The sequence below is a fragment of the Chrysochloris asiatica genome, unplaced genomic scaffold (genome assembly GCF_000296735.1).
Source record: "Chrysochloris asiatica unplaced genomic scaffold, ChrAsi1.0 scaffold00029, whole genome shotgun sequence".
Lineage (NCBI taxonomy): Eukaryota > Metazoa > Chordata > Mammalia > Afrosoricida > Chrysochloridae > Chrysochloris > Chrysochloris asiatica.
The window spans coordinates 3,281,408-3,300,684 of record NW_006408547.1 but is presented as its reverse complement, the minus strand read 5'-3'; the positions used below and the strand labels follow the sequence as shown (position 1 = coordinate 3,300,684).

The 19,277-nt window shown below is 38.1% G+C and overlaps 1 protein-coding gene across 2 annotated transcripts in view; it reads right to left on the bottom strand.

The window, feature by feature from the left end:
* Positions 1 to 2,879: 2,879 nt before the first annotated feature.
* The window catches only part of ITGBL1 (integrin, beta-like 1 (with EGF-like repeat domains)), a 502,759-nt gene continuing 486,361 nt past the window's right edge, over positions 2,880 to 19,277 (bottom strand). Inside the window, exons 9-11 of one of the 2 annotated variants that reach the window (XM_006846667.1) lie at positions 13,482 to 13,628; positions 4,108 to 4,221; positions 2,880 to 3,171 (exon numbers count right to left, since the gene is read on the bottom strand). In XM_006846667.1, coding sequence (XP_006846730.1) covers positions 3,080 to 3,171; positions 4,108 to 4,221; positions 13,482 to 13,628 — 353 coding nt within the window. In that variant the 3' untranslated portion in view covers positions 2,880 to 3,079. The remainder of the gene's footprint in view (positions 3,172 to 4,107; positions 4,222 to 13,481; positions 13,629 to 19,277) is intronic. The other variant, XM_006846668.1, reaches the window with a different exon arrangement.

Sequence of the window (19,277 nt, the reverse complement as noted above, 5' to 3'; positions counted from 1 at the left end):
GAGGTGTATATGTATACTTAGGGTCTTAGTTGAATTTTATTGAAAGATCTTGGTTTGAAAGAGTCTTTAGTGTTAGTAAGTATGCCAGGCAGGCAGGATCTTTCCCACAACACTTGTAAACTTGCTGTATCCATTTCAATTGGCATGAATCTCACTGTAACTTCCTAAACTCATGGACACGCCTATATCCCCACCCACTGCCAGTTTGCTCTTGTCCAGCCTTTCCTTACAGCACTTTTAATTGTAGGATTTATGCCCTTACATGTAACTAAGATGTATAAACTAAGTCACTTATTAATAGATTGGTATTTGGATTGCAAGTCAAAACCATACACACACATAGTTTTATAACAGATGCAAAGAAGTAAAGATATGTTGTTTCTAGCGTTGTTGCTGTTAAGTGTCATTAAGTAGGTTCTGATTCATAGCAACCCTATGTAGGATTTCCACAGAGCGACTGGTGTGTTGGAACTGCCGAACTTGTGGTTAGCAGTCCAGTGCTTGTCCTACAGAACCACAGTTCTAGTGTTATAAAAGGAAAAAGCATTCACTAAAGTTGAAATGATAGCTGAGATATCATGTGACCTTTTGGTTCTATAGTAGTTAAATGAACTACAGAATGTAGGCTGTAACATTTTCAGTTTTGGGGGAAAGAAAATTGGATAAAGTACATTTTTAACTTTGTAACTGCTGTTTGTTGTTAAATGCTGTCAAGTTGGTTCTGACTCATAGTGACACTGTATAGGATTTCTGAGGAGTGGCTGGTGGTTTTGAACCCCTGACCTTACTATCAGCAGTCTAATGCTTACCCTAGACTTACAGTGCCACACCAAGATAATAATCTATGATATAATAATTTCTCCAAGATCTAAACTTTTGTTTTTAAGTTATAAAGGCTGAGGACATGTTTGACACTTTTCTTACTTAAGAATATTAAAAACAGCATTTTTGGTGTTGCTGTGGTTGTTAATGAAAAGGAATAACAACATAGAGACTGTTAAAGATACAGTTGAGGTTATGTGCTGAGCCACAAGAAATCATTAAAAGAAGTTTCAATAGAGCAGAGATCGGCAAACTTCTGCGCTTGGCCAAATCTAGTCTTCAACTTGTTTGCTTGTTTCTTAGCTCTGGATCATACAAAACTAAGAATACATGTGATGGAGATGTTTGTGGCCCAAGGAGTCAAAAATATTTACCGTTTGGCCCTTTGTAGAAAGCCAAACAGTATAATAATGAAAACTGAGGAAAGTAATGAGTTCCATTGTTTTCTGCATCATCAAATAAATCAACAAAACTGCTACTGAACGATTATCATAGGCTTGTTTGAGGCTTAAGATATTTACAGAAAATAACAGAATCTATATCTATATTTCCCTAAATTGATAAAGCAATGTACTTAGTAAAGGAGACAAGTAATATGGCTGTGTTCCGTGATCTCAGGATAGAGATTTTTATAAATCTATTTTAAAATGAGAATACTATGAGTCATTTTTAATGATTAGTAAATGAGGATGATATAATCAGCATCAGTTGTTGAATTTTCTTTTAATATAATTTTCACAGTTAAAATTTTAAGTAACTCAACAGATGCATTTTCTTTCCTTTTGTGTGTATGTGTGTGTGTGATTTGACTTTTGAAGTATAAACCATAACTCAAGAATATTTATGCTATTGAGATAAATTTTACAAGTAAAGAGTTTCATCTTAAACAGTACAGAAATGGTTTTGCTATCTTATTCTAGAATTTTTACAAAATAGAGTTCATACTTACAAAAACTTTTTAAAACTCTTAAAACTAATCCACATAAGTATGTTGTTGTTAAGTGCTGTCGAGTCGGTTCCAACCCATAGTGACCCTGAACAGGGTTTCCGAGGCTGTAAATCTTTACGGGAGCAGAACGCCTCATCTTTCTCCCGCAGAGCAGCTGATAGTTTTGAACTGCTGACCTTGCAATTCGCAGCCCGATTCGTAACCACTACGCTACCAGAGCTCCTTAATCCACGTAAGTATATTCCACTGTAAATATGTAAGGGAGGTCCCGATTGTGCATTTTCCTAATTCAATGTGAATTTCATATAAAGAAAAAAATTCACCATTAAAAAAATAAGCTTCCTAAGTTTTAGCACCCTAAACTGGATTTGTCGGAATAGTCATTCATATCTCATTTTTGTTAATAATGATTAGGTAAATATATACTGACACAGAGGTTAAAGTGAGAATAGACAAATGAACTAAAAGCTAAAAAATGACTAGTATCTTTCCTTCTAAAGTACCAGTGACCTGGTCTGCCTCAGAACCCCTGACTTTGCACCTCACATGCATTTATCTTCGCTGTTCTCCCATAAAAATGATGTGACATAGAATCCTGGAAAAAGCATATTCATAGCTTTATATGAGCTAAATCTTACCCTTAGATGGTGTTTCTTGCACAGAAATGGGTATTTCTAATACCCATGTAATTCAGGGTTTTTCAATTTCGATATTTGGAGTCAGAGAATTCTTTATCATGGGATTGTCCTATACATTGTAGGATATTTAGCAGCATCCATGGTCGCTCTCCACTAGATGTCAATAGCACCCCATCCCTGTGCTATAACAATACAATAATCTGTAGACATTGTCAAATGTCTTCGGGGCAAAACTGTCCCTATTGAGAACCACTAATATAAGGAGCTCTGGTAGCGTAGTGGTTATGAGTCGGGCTGCTAACCTCAAGGTCGGCAGTTCGAAACTACCAGTGGTTCCGTGGGAGAAAGATGAGGAGTTCTGCTCCCATAAAGATTTACAGCCTCGGAAACCCTGTGCAGGATCACTATGAGTCCGAACCGACTCCATGGTATTCAACAACAACAATGTATTTATGGGGGCGGGGGGTCTCTCTAGTGTATTCGCATCAGCATTTGCTCAACTTTATATCTAATGGGTATAAATAGGTTTCCCCCAGGCATTCAGAAATAGAAAAGCATACAAAAATCTGTTTGACCTGTTCTAGTGGTGATTATATACGGTTTTCTTGGCATTTAAATGTTCTAATGGCTGTAAAAATATGCAGAATCCAGTCTTGTTCCATGTAAAATGTTAAGGATAGTCTGTGCCAAGCCAAATTTCACAAGCATTTCCATTCCATCCATCCCAGCATTCACAGTTTCCACAGCTACATATTCCATTCCCTGCAATAAAATATACAAAGGAATCATTATCATAATCTAAGAGCACTGAGGTAAAATGTTATCATAAACCATAATTCTTCATAGAAAAAATCATTTCATTTGTCTTCAACAATTTCCTTTTTGTACAGAGGTCTTTACAGTTTATTAAGCAGCTATGAGAAATTTGTTGTTCTAAGCAATTGACAGCATTTATTTTGTACTGCCATCTATATGTATGGCAATACAATCAAATAGTAACTGTCCCATATCATTCCAGCTGGAGTCCATATCGTATTTTTGTTTCCCATTAAAGAACAAGTGATGTGTGATGTAAGAATAAATATTGAATATTGGAGAATATAAAGCTGCTCAACAAACAAGGCAAGCCAAGAAATCATCTAGAAGAGAAGTCTTGTAAGGAGGGCCAGAAAAAGAATGTTTACTTTAATGACACACATAGATAGCCACTTTTTACCTTAAGGTAGATGCCAGTAGAGCAAACATAGATTTTTCTACTTCCCTTCTATGATGTTAATAAGTTTATTTTATAAGAAATCATTAAGATTCAAAAACTTAGCTGTGTAGTAGCTATTGGTTTGCTAAGTCTGTTCATAATCTCTACGCACATACTGTTCCCTAAAAACAACCAACACCTCAACAGTTTGAAGTACAGTCCACTCCTTGCACCATGATCAAAGTACAATGGCTATCAAGGTAAATCTTTTCAGTATATACCTTCATAAGTGAGACTTCTTGAGGTGTTGGGCAGGGGGAGGAATCATTTGATTTCATTCTTTTGAAATCAAATTCCCAAATGTCCCCCTCTCCTGATGTAGTTACTTCATGTGAATAAGTGGAGCACCTCTCCTTCCGTGGGAAGGACTCTGTAGTGGGTATAATTAGGCTTTATAGTCAACTGTGGCAGAGAAAGAGGAAGGGGTTGGATCAATACTGCACCTGTACAAATGAGAGCATCATGCTGGTCACAGTCCCTGTCATCACAGTCGCAGAATTCCCCCGAAATGTACCATTCCTGGGTGGAACAGATGCACTTTCCACAGTGACAAGAACCTGAAATCACAGAGAGCATTATCGCAGGCACTCCTCTACAACTAAAGGTTTCTGTGGAGAATAGAATATTTTCAGTGCACTGACCAAAGTAAAAGCTTATTGAATAGCAACTTGCCTAGAGGGGGGCTTTCCTGACTGCAATTTGCAAAGGTTATCCAAGAGATGCTTCATTATAGATCTAGACAGTTGCAATTAGCCTTGAGCAAATGTTCCATGACCTACTCTGCTTAAACTAGTAATGAGGGTAAGATGCAGCTGACTCATACAGATAGCCTTCCAAAGACGAATGAAAAAAATCTGTCTTCCCCTAAACTGAATAATGCTTTTAAAGTATACACTACTAAGAGGAATTTAATAGTAAATTCTATCAAAAGAAGATGCATTTTATAATCACAATAACCTCCAAAGTTTCGTATTTACACTTTCAGATTTTTGTTTACAATCTTTTCTTAAAGTAGGGGCATACCTGCATTTTGAGTGGCTAATTGAATTGCTGAAAATCCACACACAATGACTCTCTCACATAGATTTCATTTATATGACATCCTCCTCAGGATTCCCTGCCAAAACCTATCTACTCAAAATGTACATCCTCTTAGAGGGTCTACATTTGATTACTTTTCCTACTGTGTCTTAACATTTTGCTTCTTCTTTCCTACCTAATTAAAACATTTCCTCCTCTGAGTATTAAAACAATGTTGGGCTACTCACAAACAAATTTATTGATGTCTTTAAAAGTAAAGGAAGTATATTAAATGGTCTCACAAAACAAGAAAATTCTCTTAGTCCAAATTTTCTCACAAAAGTACTGTTTTTGTAAGTCCTGTTGAGTCTTAACAATCCTGAATAGGGTTTCCAATATAACAAACAGTTTGTAAATCCTTACATGACCAAAGAAATTACTTCTACAACTAAGAACAGTGGTAACTTTAAAATTAAACACACACACAAAGGACTTCCCTTTGCTTGTATATGCAAGAGTTGCTTGTTCTTCCAAATTTGCTTCCCTTTCTCTAAAAGAGAATGTCCAGGTCAAAAATCACTTTTAGAGAAAAATGAAATAGACAATACATTTTTTACATAATGAAATTCCAGACTTGGTACATTCAAACTATATTGGGAGGGGGGAAGAAAGAAATAATCTAACCAATTTGTTGTTAGGTGCCAAAGAGTCAATATCGACTCATAGCAACCCTATGCACAGCAGAATGGAATACTTCCTGGCCCCTCACATTGTTGCTACATTTGAGCCCACTGCTTCTGCCACTGTGCTACTCCGTCTCATTTGAGGTCTTCCTCTTTTTCTCCGACCCTCCACTTTACATGATATCTTTCTCCAAGGACTTGTGTCTCCTGACAGCATATCTGAAGCATAAGAGAGGAAGGTGTTAAAACAGGTGAATAATCTGGGTGATTTCTATGACTCATGTAAGGAATTTGTAGTTGTCAGGATGTTACTCAAGGAATCATGTTAATGCATCCCATACATCACCAGGATGCAACATTGTATATCATGGAACCTGGTGTAAAGCATTTTAGTTGCAAGAATCCCCATTGGTCAAATTAGACTCTCACCATTCCATGTCACCCTTCTCAAATTATGAGAGGAATCCGATTTATTTATTTCTATTACAAGAATTGCGTTTTCAATTATTTTTAACTCCTTCTGGCCACATTGTTTTACATATTCTTGATGCATTTTCCACTGCATCTAGGCTAAGTTTTATGCTCTTGGATGAAATCAAGACAAACGTCAGTTGTGATGAGTGACTGAGCACCTGCTGTTTTCTCAGGACCCAGGTCCATCTGCACTGGGTGCTGATGCCCACCTGTATTCACCCAGATAGACTTCCATGATTCTGTAAGTTTATTCATCCTAATTTTAAAGTCTTTCTTTGACTTTTCCAGACAGGAAATTGTACTTTCCAGACAGGAAATTGTACATTCAACTGTAGTTTAACAAATGATTCAAAACAAAAGAAAATTCATGGCCTTTCATTAATTATCAGAGGACTTTCCTCAGAATTTCTGAATGTTTTATTTCCATCACTAGAGAAAAAAAATAACATCTCCTTTACATTGCAAAAGTCTACCACAAGAGTAAATAATTTAGTATGTCAGTATATCTCATGATTTTCATGTATTACACCCAGAGCACTTTGAAATTTACATTTAAAAATTATTGCTACACTTAATGAGCAGATTTCACACTTCATCTTAAAACTTAACTCCTTGCTTTAGGACTTTTCCAATAACTATTCTTTCTGTGCATGCTTAGCTTTAAACCTTAGCAACGTAATTTCCTAAAATTGGTAAGTTCACCTAAAAGTTACCATGGTACTGGTAGACCATTTGATAAGTTAGTCACAATTCCCAGAGTTGTTGCTCACTAACTTTTTGGGAAGGGAAAAATGAGAAGACTTTGTACCATGAAACACTAGTTTCCTCACATTGGCATTTTCTCTAGCTGTGGTGCCCTTTCCTGTTTGTTAATGCTGCCTGTATCACCGAGATAGGAAATTCTTCTATGGTTTGTGATACTAGAAATTGGATAGCACATTATAATAGCATAGTGTAACAACTATTAGGATCTATTCTAACTCTTACAGAGAGCTCCAACTGCTCTTATCTAAAGCAGGGCTTGAATTTCCCTCTCAGTATAGGATATACTCAGGATGGGCGTTCTTCTTTCCAATAGACAGAGGGTGCATGAATGTCAACATGCAAGTCTTTGTTCAGCTCAGTTGGCTGGGACCCACTCCTCCTCCTGATAGTTTAGTTTAGGGAGTAGCTGACCAGTCTTTGCAGGAGCTGAAGGACGGTCGCTTTGTGACAGTAGCACAAATAATCATTCACTTTCTCACTATAATGACCCTTAAAAATGATACAAACTCCATTCTGTGCTTCTCATCTGGCTTCCATTCTTGGTGAATCAGTCACATTTTCTCATTTGTCCTCGAAGCATCCTTACAACTTTACAAAGGATAAGAATGAAATCTTGGCTAAGGATAATTTTGCAAAGGAAAATGTTGGAGTGGTGGAGATTGTGTGTGTACATTGTGGATCCATTTGGATGGTGTGGGGCACAACAAATATTTTTATGAGGGTTTAAGAAGACCTTTAACGACGTGTGTGTAAAGCCACTGACATGCAACAGCATCTTTGAAAGTACTGGAGGTGATGACCTGAGTCTAGATGGACGCAATCCAGGCAAAGGGTTTTCATGTACTCTCCTATCCAAATACGTGAATGCCCAAACAAACAAAGCCCTGTGAATGAGATCATAGATTCTGTAAAGGTAGCTAATTTAGGGCAGACTTGGCTGCTAAACTCATCTCCTTTGGTTATCCATAAAAAAGGGCAAGGCACTTTTGTTAGTTGGCATTTCTTTTCCACTTGTCAAGCCTGGCATAATGCTGCACCCTAACATCCAAGCAGGCAGTTTTCATGATTGTACTAACTACTCCATCTGTTATGAAGGTCACAACAATGTATCTTGTTTTAAATTTTTCTATGGAGTGATTTATTGTCTTGGCTATCAATTTGTAAAGAAATAAAACACTATTTCTTCATCGTCTCCTGAGGTGATGGCTTTATTCACAGCTCCTGAGAAGTAAGTGCTTGAGACATTTTTTGTGTGGAGTCACTTGGCTGTGCTCTGTACACTAAGTGGTGTGCCACGGTGCTCTCAGGGCAACTGTGCATAATCAGACTGAGGAAACATTCCAGATGTCCTTGGTGATTATGAGGAGGACGGTTTTTCACCGAAAAGCCTGTGAAAAATTGCAGGGAATTCTGGAAAAACCATCAGAACCATCAGATCTATCAAAAAATGGCCCGAGTCATAGGATTTAGAAGAGGTTTCTCCTTTCTGCTATCATGTTGAAGACTCTTATTCAACTTCATGAGTTACTTTTCCTGTGTCACAGGGTGGGGGTCATCTCCACAGTGACCAGGTATACTTACCATCCCCACTATGCTCCGTGCCTTCAATAGATCACAATTCCATTATCTCAGCCTGAGTCTCTTTTTTTCATCTATAACCCAGTACCAACATCTCCAAAACAGGATGAAAGAAATTTCTGCTGCCAACATTCAGCATGACTATTGCTAACACTAACATGGTGAGCTTTGGGACAGCTTTTACATTCTGCTTCCTGTTGAAAGGCTTTAGAATTCTCCACTCTGTACCCACTGGAGTATACACTCTTATTTTAAGGCAAATATGTTTTCAACCCTTTATGTCTGGATATATTTCCACTACACAGATCAACAAATTCAAAAACACAGTAGGAAGATTTTGTTTTGTTGTTTTGTTCAGGGCTTCAAACTGGTTCAATCTGATTCGACCCCCTGCTGAGAATTTGCCTTTCCACCCCAGGTATACTGAATCAGAATTTACCTCTTAACTAGATCCCTAGATGATTCTGACAGATCACCAGGTGTTTTTTGTTGTTAGGTGATCCTCAGCTAGTTCTGACTCAGAGACTTCATGCACAACAGAACTAAACACTGTCCAGTTCTGAGCCAAACTCATAGTGGTTAAGTTAGAACCCATTGTTACAGCCACTGTGTCATTCTCATTGGGGGTCTTCTGCTTTTTCACTCATCTTACACTTTGCCAAGCATGATGCCCTTCTCCAGAGACTGTGTCTCTCCTGACATGTCCAAAGTACAAGAGACAAAGTTTTAAGACTGTCACATCTAAGGAGCATTCTGGCTTCACTTCTTCCAAGATAGAATTGTTTGTACTTTCAGTATTTCAAATACTTCACTTCTTCCCTGGTCTTCTTTATTCATTATCCAACTTTCAGCTGCATACAAAATGATTAAAATAACCATGACTGGAGTCAGGATCACCTTAGTCCTCAAACTGACTTCTTTGCTCTTAAACACTTCGAAGTGTTTGGCAGCAGATCAGCCCAATGCAGGTGCATCGTTGAGTTATTTTAACTGTTGCTTCCATGAGCATTGATTATGGATCCTAGTAAAATGAAGTCTTTGACAATTTCAGTCTGTTTTCCATGTATTACAATATTATTTATTGGTCCAGTGGTGAGGATTTTTATTTTCTTTACATGGGAGGTGCAATCCATACTGAAGTCTATTATCTTTGACATTCATCAAAGTTTTCTAAGTCCTCTTCTTCATATAAACTAGTTTCTTGGATTATTTGATCAGTAAATGGACTAAGTATGGTGAAAACGTATAACACTGGTACATACCTTTCCTAATTTTAAACCATTCAGTATCCCCTTATTCTTTTCAAATAAGTGTCTCACGGTCTATGTACAGGTTCCTCATGAGCACAATTAAGTGTTCTAGAGTATGCATTCTTCATAATACTATATATAGTTATGCTCCACAAAGTTGAGTGTCTTTGCATAGTCAATAAAGCATAAGCAAGTATCTTTCTGTATCTGCTGTTTTCAGCCAAGATCCATTTAATGGTAGCAGTGATATCCCTAGTTCCATGTCATCTTCTGAATTCAGCTTGAATTTGTGTCATCTCCCCGTCAATGTACTGCTGTAACCATTTTTACATTATCGTCAGCAAAATTTTATGTACAGGTGATATTAATGATATTGTTTAATGATTTCCCTATTCTGTTGGGTTAATTTTCTTAGAAATGGGCACAAATATGAATCTTGTCCAATAAATTTGCCAGGTAGCTCTCTTCCAAATTTCTTGGCATAGATGAGTGAATGCTTTCAGCGCTGCACTGGTCTGTTGTAAGATTTGAATTTGATTTCTGTCAATCCCTAGAGTCTTGTTTTTTGCCAATGCCTTCAGTGTAGCTTGGACTTCTTCCCTCAGTGCCACTGGTTCTTGAGCACATGCTAACTCTTGAAATGACTGAACATCGACCACTTTTTTTGACACAGTGACTCTGTGTATTCTATTTTCCTTTGATGTTTCCTGCATCATTCAATATTTTGCCTATGGTGTTGCTAAGTGCTGTTAAGTTGGATCTACTCATTGCGACCCTGTAGGGTTTCTAAGGAGCAGCTGATGGATTTGAACTACAAACATTGCTGTTAACAATCCAGTGCTTATCCTACAGTGCCATAGGCTTGTCTTCTTCAGTTCTTTCAGATTGAGAAATGCTGAGCATGTTCTTTCCTTTGGTTTTCTAACTTCAGGTCTTTGTACATTTATTAGAATACTTTGTCTTCTTGAGCTGCCCTTGGAAATTCTCTGATCAGCTCTTTTACTTCTGCTTTTCTTAGTTTCAGAGTCTCTCTGGCATCCATTTTGATCTTTTCATGTATGATGTTCTGGATGTCATCCCTAAGCCTTCTGGTTTTCAGTCACTAGTGTCTAATGCATCAAATCTGGTCTTCACATGTCTCTAAATTCAGGTGGGATATATTCAAGGTCATATTTTGTCTTTCATGGATTTGTTTTTATTTTCTTCATCTTCATTCTGAACTTGCATATGAGCAATTGATGTGTGTGGATCATTACAAACTGTGCAAACCATTGCAAAGAATGGGTATTCCAGAACACTTAATTGTCTGTTCCACAGTCAGCCCCTGGCCTTGTTTTGACTAAGGAAATTGATCTTCTCCATAGTGTCTTCCCACAGATGTAGTCAATTTGATCCCTATGTTTCCCATCTGATGAAGTCCATATGTAGAATCAGTTTTTATGTTGTTGACCAAAGACATTTGCAAGGAAGTGGTCATTGTCATTGTACGTGCAAAATTCTATCATGTGATCTTCAACATTATTTATATCACCAAATCTATATTTTCCAACTACCAATCCATCCTCTATTTCCAGCTTTTGCATTCCAAACACCAGTAGATATCAATGCATCTTGATTGCATGTTTGGTAAGTTTGAGACTGAAGCAGTTGGTGTAATTCTTCAATTTCATCATTAGCCTTAATAGTTGCTGTGTAAATTAGAGTAATAGTGGCATATGGATGTTATCCTATCACAGATAGCATTATATTTCAAGACAGATCTTGAAATGCTCTTTTGTATGATGAAGGTGATGCCATTCTTCTTCAATTGGTCATCCCTAGCATAGTAAAATATACAATTGCCTGATTCAAAATGGCCAGTACCAGTCCATTTGAGCTGTTGCCTTGGATTCTGATCTTTATGAGTTCCATTTCATTCTTGATGACTTCCAATTTTCCCAGTATATTTCCTTGTACATTCCATGTCGCAATTATTAATGGATGTTTGCAACTGTTTCTTTTCATTTTGAGTTGTGACCCATTAGCAGAAGGCGGCTCTGAAAACTTTCTCCATTCACTCTTTTGAGGAGGCAGCTCTTCCCCAGACATAATTTGAGTGCCTTCTAACATGAAGGCTCATCGTCTGTACCATATCTGGCTATGTCATGTTGCTATTAAGATTTTCAGTTTCTAACCATTCAGAAGTAGTCTGTATCTCCTTCCTATCACCTGTCTTAGTGTGGAAGCTCTGCTGAAACCTGGTGGTATTGAAAGTACTGATGGAATAGCTTCCAGCATCACAACACCAAAGCATACAACCTGACAGAGGAGTGGTGGAGGTAACTCTTAGGTATAAAAATTATTATGTGTAAAAGCAATTCTTAATAACAATCACATGGGGATATTGTTAAACTGTAGATTCTGATAAGTGAAAATGCAAATTCTCAGCAGGGGCTCAAGTCAGAAGGAATTGGTTCAAAGCCCTTGTTTTTGTTTATTTCCAGCAAATGTCCTTGAGACAATATTTAGTCAAACTGGTTTTTTTTTTTTTTTTAATGGTGAAAAATGAGAATTTCTTCTCAACATACCATGACTTTAATTAGAATGCTTAATAGCTAACAGAGTCAGTTGAAGAAATGCTGTAATCCATGGCACTGGTGAACAGCACTGTGTATGCTTTTGCCATACCTGCAACAGATATGACTTACTAAAGACCTGTTTATGGTCAACTTTAATGACTTGATGGTTTGTCTGATACACAGGCATATTTTAAAGATAAACAAATGTTTTAACGTAAATATTGATTTTCATTTGGTAGCAATTACCTGAAAAGTTTATATCCCTGTTCCATTGATAATGCCATTATGGAAAATGAACCATTTAAAAAAAAAAAAAAAAAAATCTGACTCCAAAAAGCTCATCATTCTCAATATAGTTTTTAAACTCAAGACATTACCTCTGATCTGATGACATTTTCTCCCCACCCCGACTCCCCCTGACACATTAATTCCATCCCTACCTACTTTACTGCTTTCCTTTACAGATGTCTTCATCCTGAATTCCTTTCCCTTGACACCCAAAGGAGGCCGATTTCTCCTTTGCCTCCTTTATTGGTTCTTCTGGCACAGCTTCAACTAAGAGCAGGAGTTTTTAGAAGGCAAGGCCCTCAGAGAACAGAATTGGTTCCGGATGTGTGTAGGGTAGAATCAGATTGAAGGCAATGGGGGAACAGAGATCAAAATCATCTATTTAACCTCCTTTGAGTACTGCCTGACTATTATAATTGTATTAGGGTGATGGCTTTTTCTAAACACTGAAAACACAGATCCCAAGCACAGATTTCCCAGAAACCAAAGCCATGTTTAATGAAATTGGTACATTTATTCAATAGCCAGTCTCCCCTATACCATATGTGGTCACAACATCCCTCTGCTTTTATCTTTGAATGTCACAAAGCTCCAATCAACCTGGCAGCACTGGCTTTCATTGGTGACAAGTGAAGTAATACCAGACACATTAACCCCAGGCACATAAATCTTTACAGGAGTAGAATGCCTCATCTTTCTCCTGCAGAACAGCTGATAGTTTCAAACTGCTGACCTTGAGGTTAGCAGACAGACTCATAACCACTATGCTACCAAAGCTCCTTAGTCACTTGTGGTAGATTGGGCTGTTTCAGAAATACCTTTTTGTTTATGAATTAGAATGATTATTTTGGGGGAAGGAGATCTCATTAAGTACCCAGTATATTGCTGCTTTGGGGTTTTTAAATATATATATATAAATTTTTTTGGTCTCAAAACCTTTAAATCTATTTCATTCAGCCATGCTGTTGCTCACCATAAGTGACTAATTGCATTTTTGCATGAAACCTATCACACATATTTAATTTTCTTAGACCCTAAACGTCATGTGGTTTATTTTCAAGCTTAAAGTATGGCACAGTCTGAGAACAACGTGGTTTTCATTTACACCCAGGGCAGTCTGAAAAAGATGGTTGCTACTTGCGTCTCTACAAACTATGTGTCAGAACAGGAATCCAGTCCAAGCCTTGGCTGAGATACTCACCCTTTCCTGAGCACAATCTGCCATCTGCTGACTCACACAAACTCTTGCTCTGTTCTTCCGTCATGTTACACTTCTGTGGATGCTGGCAGAGTGTCCCGAACCATCCTTTCTCACAAACACAGTGACCGCAAGAACATGCACCATGTCCTGTCAGGCAACGAGCGGGAGGGATCAGTAGGTGTGAGGAAGAGATGCATGAATAACCAACTGAACTAGAATTTTAAAAAAGAAAATATATAGGATTATATTTTCTATCAAACACCCTTCCCCTTCACCTGCAGTCAATTAGGCCTGTAATTCTTAAAAAGACCTTCACACAACAGAGCTCTAGCGTCACATAATACATCTGCATGAAGGTAGCATAGGTGATGGACTCTGGAGAAAAACAAATGTTGCAATAACTTAAGATGGAAGTACACCACCCTTTCTTGATAACAACTATGTCCTCATTTGCAATTTTATCAGTATAGAGTCTTAGTACTATTGTTCACTGTGCCCACCATGACATCCATTTCAGCTTGCAAGTCTGGTCACGTTACCACTGCTTGCAGTGCTTAGTGATTGCTTTCCTATTGCTTCCTAATGAAAACAAAGGTTAGTTTCCATACCAATGATACCCAGCATTATACTACTTTACTTTCTACTCACTAACAAAAACAGATATAAGTCAGGGGTGGGGAAACTTTCATCTGCCAAAATGCATGTCATTTGCAGGCCGTACAAAATTATCAATTTAAAAATTAGCTTGCTATATTTGACCTTAACAACAATATTTGGCCAAATATTAAATTAACTCACCCCTAATGTGATGGTTGTAACTGCAGTTGCCTTGGCAGGACCAGACCAAATGATTTCCTTGGCCTTATGTGGCCCGCGGGCCAGACATTCCCCACCTCTGGTAAGTAATGGCCTTGCTCAGTTATCATTGTATAAAGCATTAAAACAGTGTGAGGTTTGGACTTACAGATAGCCTTTTTTCTTTGGTTTGGTTTTGTTTCTGACTTTGGCTCCTGTTTTGGGTGATCTGTTAGTCTTGTGATGGTAAAATATTATATTTGTGACCATTATATATTGACATATACACTTGCTTAGTTGATTGCTACCAACATGCCATTTTAATTTCTGGCTTCCAGTAACACTTCTCCTTTACCTGGTATGTATTCTACCTCACAGGCAATACAAAATCAAAAAACACCCAGTGCCATCAAGTTGATTCTGACTCATGATAACCCGGCATAGTCTCTGAGACCATAAATCTTTACAGAAGCAGAAAACCCCATCATTCCCCCACAGACCACCTCCTGCATTTCAAGTGCTAACCTGGTGGTTAGCAGTCCAATGCTGATCCTAAAGCACTTTATAGCCAGATCTCTCAAATCAGCTATATGTGTGGTAAAATTATATTGAATATCTCCTATAAATCTTATCTTTTACTGGACACCAAACTATTGCCATTGATTGGATTCCAACTCAGAGTGAGCCAATACAGACAGGACAGGGTAGAACTGCTCCTGAGGGTATTGGAGACTATAGATCTTTGCAGGAGCAGACAGTTTCATCTTTCTACTGAAGAGACTAGTGTGTTTGAAACACTGACCTTGGAGTTAGCAACGCACACTCTTACCAGGGATCCTTGTACTAAGCACTGCTGTTGTTGCTATAGCTAGCCAGTCATAGTGACCTTGGAGGGAATTTCTGAGCCGGAAAATCTTTATGGGAGTAAAAAGCCTGAGGCGTCTGGATATTAGTCTACCACAGACAGCATTATATTTCAAGATAGATCTTGAAATGCTGATTGTGATGTCATTCTTCTTCAATTTGTCATTTCTAGCACAGTAAACCATATGATTGCCTGATTCAGAATGGCAGTACCAGTCCATTCCAGTCAATGCCTCCGGTGGTGATGGTGATCTTTATGGGTTCTAGTTCATTCTTGATGACTTCCAATTTTCCTAGTACACGTCCTTGTACATTCCATGTCACAGTTATTAATGGATTTTGCAACTGTTTCTTCTTAATTTGAGTTGTGACCCATTCGCAGAAGAAGGCTCTGAAAACTTTCTCCAGGTACTCCTTTGTGGAGGCAGCTCTTACTCAGGCATATTTTGAGTGCCTTCTAACGTAAGGGCTCATCTTCTGCACTAAATGTGACAATGTGGTTAGCAGTCCAGTGCTTAGCCTATAGAACTACCAGTGCTTGTCCTACAGCACCAATGCTCCGTCTTAAGTAATGTTGTTAATTAAGTGCTTTGGAGGTGGTTCTGACTCATAGTGACCCTGCATATGGTTTCCAAGGAGTGGAACCATTAAATAATTTAATATAGATTTTTCTGCACAAGGAAATGATTTATTTTTCATAGAAGAGCTCATTTGTCACGTCTTTCCACAGATTAAATTAGCAACCAGCCCAGACAATGGACAGAATGCATTGTTTATGTCTTGATATGCCTTGTCTTTAATTACTTAAAATTAAGTAACAGCAAATGTTTTTATCAATTCTTCTTGATAAACTTTAGTCATCCACTAAAGAAATATTTATTGCACATCCATATTATCTGCTAGGCATTGTGCTAGCAGTTTGGGACATAATAGTAATTAAATAAACATAGACTATATCTCATAGTATTTACAGTCTATAGGTGGAAGAAACAAATAACAACTGCAAGCAGATAAATATGAGTTCTGGGATTTAGGGGTGTCTGGTGTGGTGCTGTAGAATCAACACTGGACTGAGAACCATAAAAGTCGGCATTTCAAACCCACCAGCTGCTTCATGGAAACTCTATACAGGGTCACTGTGAGTCAGAAATAACTCGACAGCAGTTAACAACCACAACATGGCATTAGAGTCCTGAAGTGCCATGATAGGATAAGTACTGAACTGCTAACCAGAAAGTTTCCCCACCCCGGATTTATATCTGTTTTTGTTAGTGAGTCAGAACCAACTCAACAGTACTTAAAAAACAAGGTTTAAAAGGTACTGATGTAATCAACAAGGATGCTTGTTGTTACAATAGTCAAGCTTTTCGCTACTAACCAGGAGGTTGGCTGATCAAATCTACACAGTGGCTCTCAGAAATCTGCTTCCCTAAAGATTGCAGCCTAAGAAACCCTGTGGTACAGTCCTACCTTGTCACATGGAGTCTCTCTATGAGTCTGAGTTGACTCCACAGCACCACAACAACAGTGTAGCCAACAATGAGAAGTTGGAAAGGATTCAATGGCACCCAGAGGATGAGCACGAGACTGATGGTTTATGTCCTAGGACCAGAACTTCTAGGATGGCAGAAATGAAGGGTAGATGTGACAACCTGTAGCCTTTAGTGCTAATTACCTTAGCTGATACACTTAAGAACTCAGGATTTGGGGATATCGTTTTGTGAGGTTTGTGATTTTAGGATGTAATTTTGAAACAATTTCACAGCTGCCTGGAAATTCAGGAAAGGAGTCCTGTGGCTGCAAAGAGGTAAGCATGCACCTGTAAATGGGAAGGGTGGTGGTTTGCATTTATTTAGCTGCTTTGCAGGAGAAAGACCTGCAATCTGACTCTGTAAAGATTACAGCCAAGGAACCCTTCTGGGTAGGTCTACTCTGCCATATGAGTTGAAATCAATTGGACAACACCCAACAACAACAACAAGGTCTTGGCCTGAGTGAGTCATCAGAGGCCTTCCTCATCATTAGAAAGCCAGTGGGGTCCTGGAGTCACTGGATTCATTCTCAGGCTGTCTGCTTTCCTTCAGATTGCAGCTCTGTATTAAACAACTCCCTGAAGAAATGTGAACTGATTGTGTAATTAAGAGGTGGCTCTTCATTATCACTCTTGTTTCTTAAATTGGACTCATGGGCAGCCAATCCAGGAGCATAGAGGAAAGAATAGAAGAAATAAGCCATCCATTTTTACTATCATACTGCATTTTAGGGTGCGGGAAGGATGTATTAGATGAAAACAATGAAACACATATGAGTCAAACTATAAATATACTTTCTTTGTTGTTTTGGCCATCAAGTTGATTTTGACTTATAACAACCCTGTGTAGGGTTTCCAAAGCTGCAAAAGTTTACGGGAGCAGAATAGAATCTTAAATGCATATCACACAGAAAGAGAGAGAGAGAGAGACAAAGAGAGAGAGAGAGAGAGAGAGAACAGGTTTTCTCTAAGACTGTCACTCTAGACAAAGAGCATGGTTTTTCAAGCTGGTTAATAATTAAGCCATGCATTTATAGGTCACACTTTTTTTTTTTTTTAAATTAACAGGGATGTTTTGCTAGAGTCTGCATATGGTCTGTAACCACTGAACATGAATGCACAAGTAAGTTAATTAAATGAAGACTGGTTTTACTGCATACTGATTTTCTATTTGCTAGTCATTCTCATTATGATAATTTTCAGATTGTAATTTTGGTTTACTAAAAATTGGACTGCTCAAAATTATGTCATTAATTACATTCACCTTCAGGTACAGTTGCTCATTTTTCCCAGCCTATCAGTATTTGTTGAATCAGACGGTGTTTATTGTTAGTTGGTTATGTGCCATGGAGTCAATTCTGACTCATAGTGACCCTGTATAGGGTTTCTGAGGATGTAAATCTTTATGAGAACAGAAAGCCTCATCTTTCTCCTGCGCAACTGCTGGTATTTTCCAACTGTTGACCTTGAGATTAACAGTCACATTTGTAATCACTATGCTACCAGAGCTCCTTTGTTTATTGTTAAGATGATGGATAACCACAGTGACTAATTAGTTTGCACACACCTGCTGATTAGGTAGCTTATGGATGACTTGGTTTACTTATTTGTTTGCAAAATTCCGAAGGCAGCTCTTAAATTGGCATCAGGAACCTGCACTGAGCAGTCAGTTCATGCTTTAGGAATGCAGCGTTCTAGGCCTTCCTTCAGCTAGGTGAAGGGTCACAGAAATTATGGCTCCACATCTGGTGGTGAACTGAGAAGATTATCTAAATTAGTGATTTTCAGTTTTGTTCTCCTCTCAAGCCACACCAAAGGGAGGCTGTTAATATGTTCCACATTTCATATTCTTCTGTTTATTACTCCACTGGCTGCCACATGATGGTGAGAGTCCAAGTGTTGAGCTAACTTCCCAGAGATGTGAACATATAGCTGTGTGTGCTTCCACTTTGTAGCTGGTGATCTGGAATGCCTGGGGCATAGATACTATTTTGTTTCATTTTCCCCAGAAAGCTGAAGAATGAGCATTATTCCTTTTAAAAAAGTGTTTGTTTGTTTGTTTGTTTGTTGGGTAGTTAGGAATAAGGAGTTGGGGTTAGGTTAGATCTAGGTAAATCTCAGTGTTATAATTAAGGCTAGAGTTAGTGTTAGGGGTAGGAGTTGTGCTACAAGTAGGAATAAAGCTTGGTCTAGTTTTAGGGTTACAGTAAAGTTTATTTTTACTTATTTTTTGTTTTTCTTGACTGTTACTTGATTTTGCCTTTATTTGGAAGTTCTGTAAGTATATTCCCTCATCTTATTTTTTGTTCATATTGTTGCAACTGGTATCTCTGGTTCCCTATTTTCATTCTTGAAGGTTTGTTTTATTTTGAACACCTATATACTTGGGTGCAGAGTCCTGTGTGACAAAGAAGGATAAGCACTGGATTATTAACCACAAGGTCAATGGTTCAAACTCACCAGCCATTCCTCAGAAACTGTATAGAGAGTTGCTATGAGTCGGAACTGACTTGATGTCACTTAACAACAATAACATATCTAGGTGGCATTCTGGGTGATACTGTCATGTATGTTAGTTGTTGGTTGTTACCAGTCTCTGTCCAAGA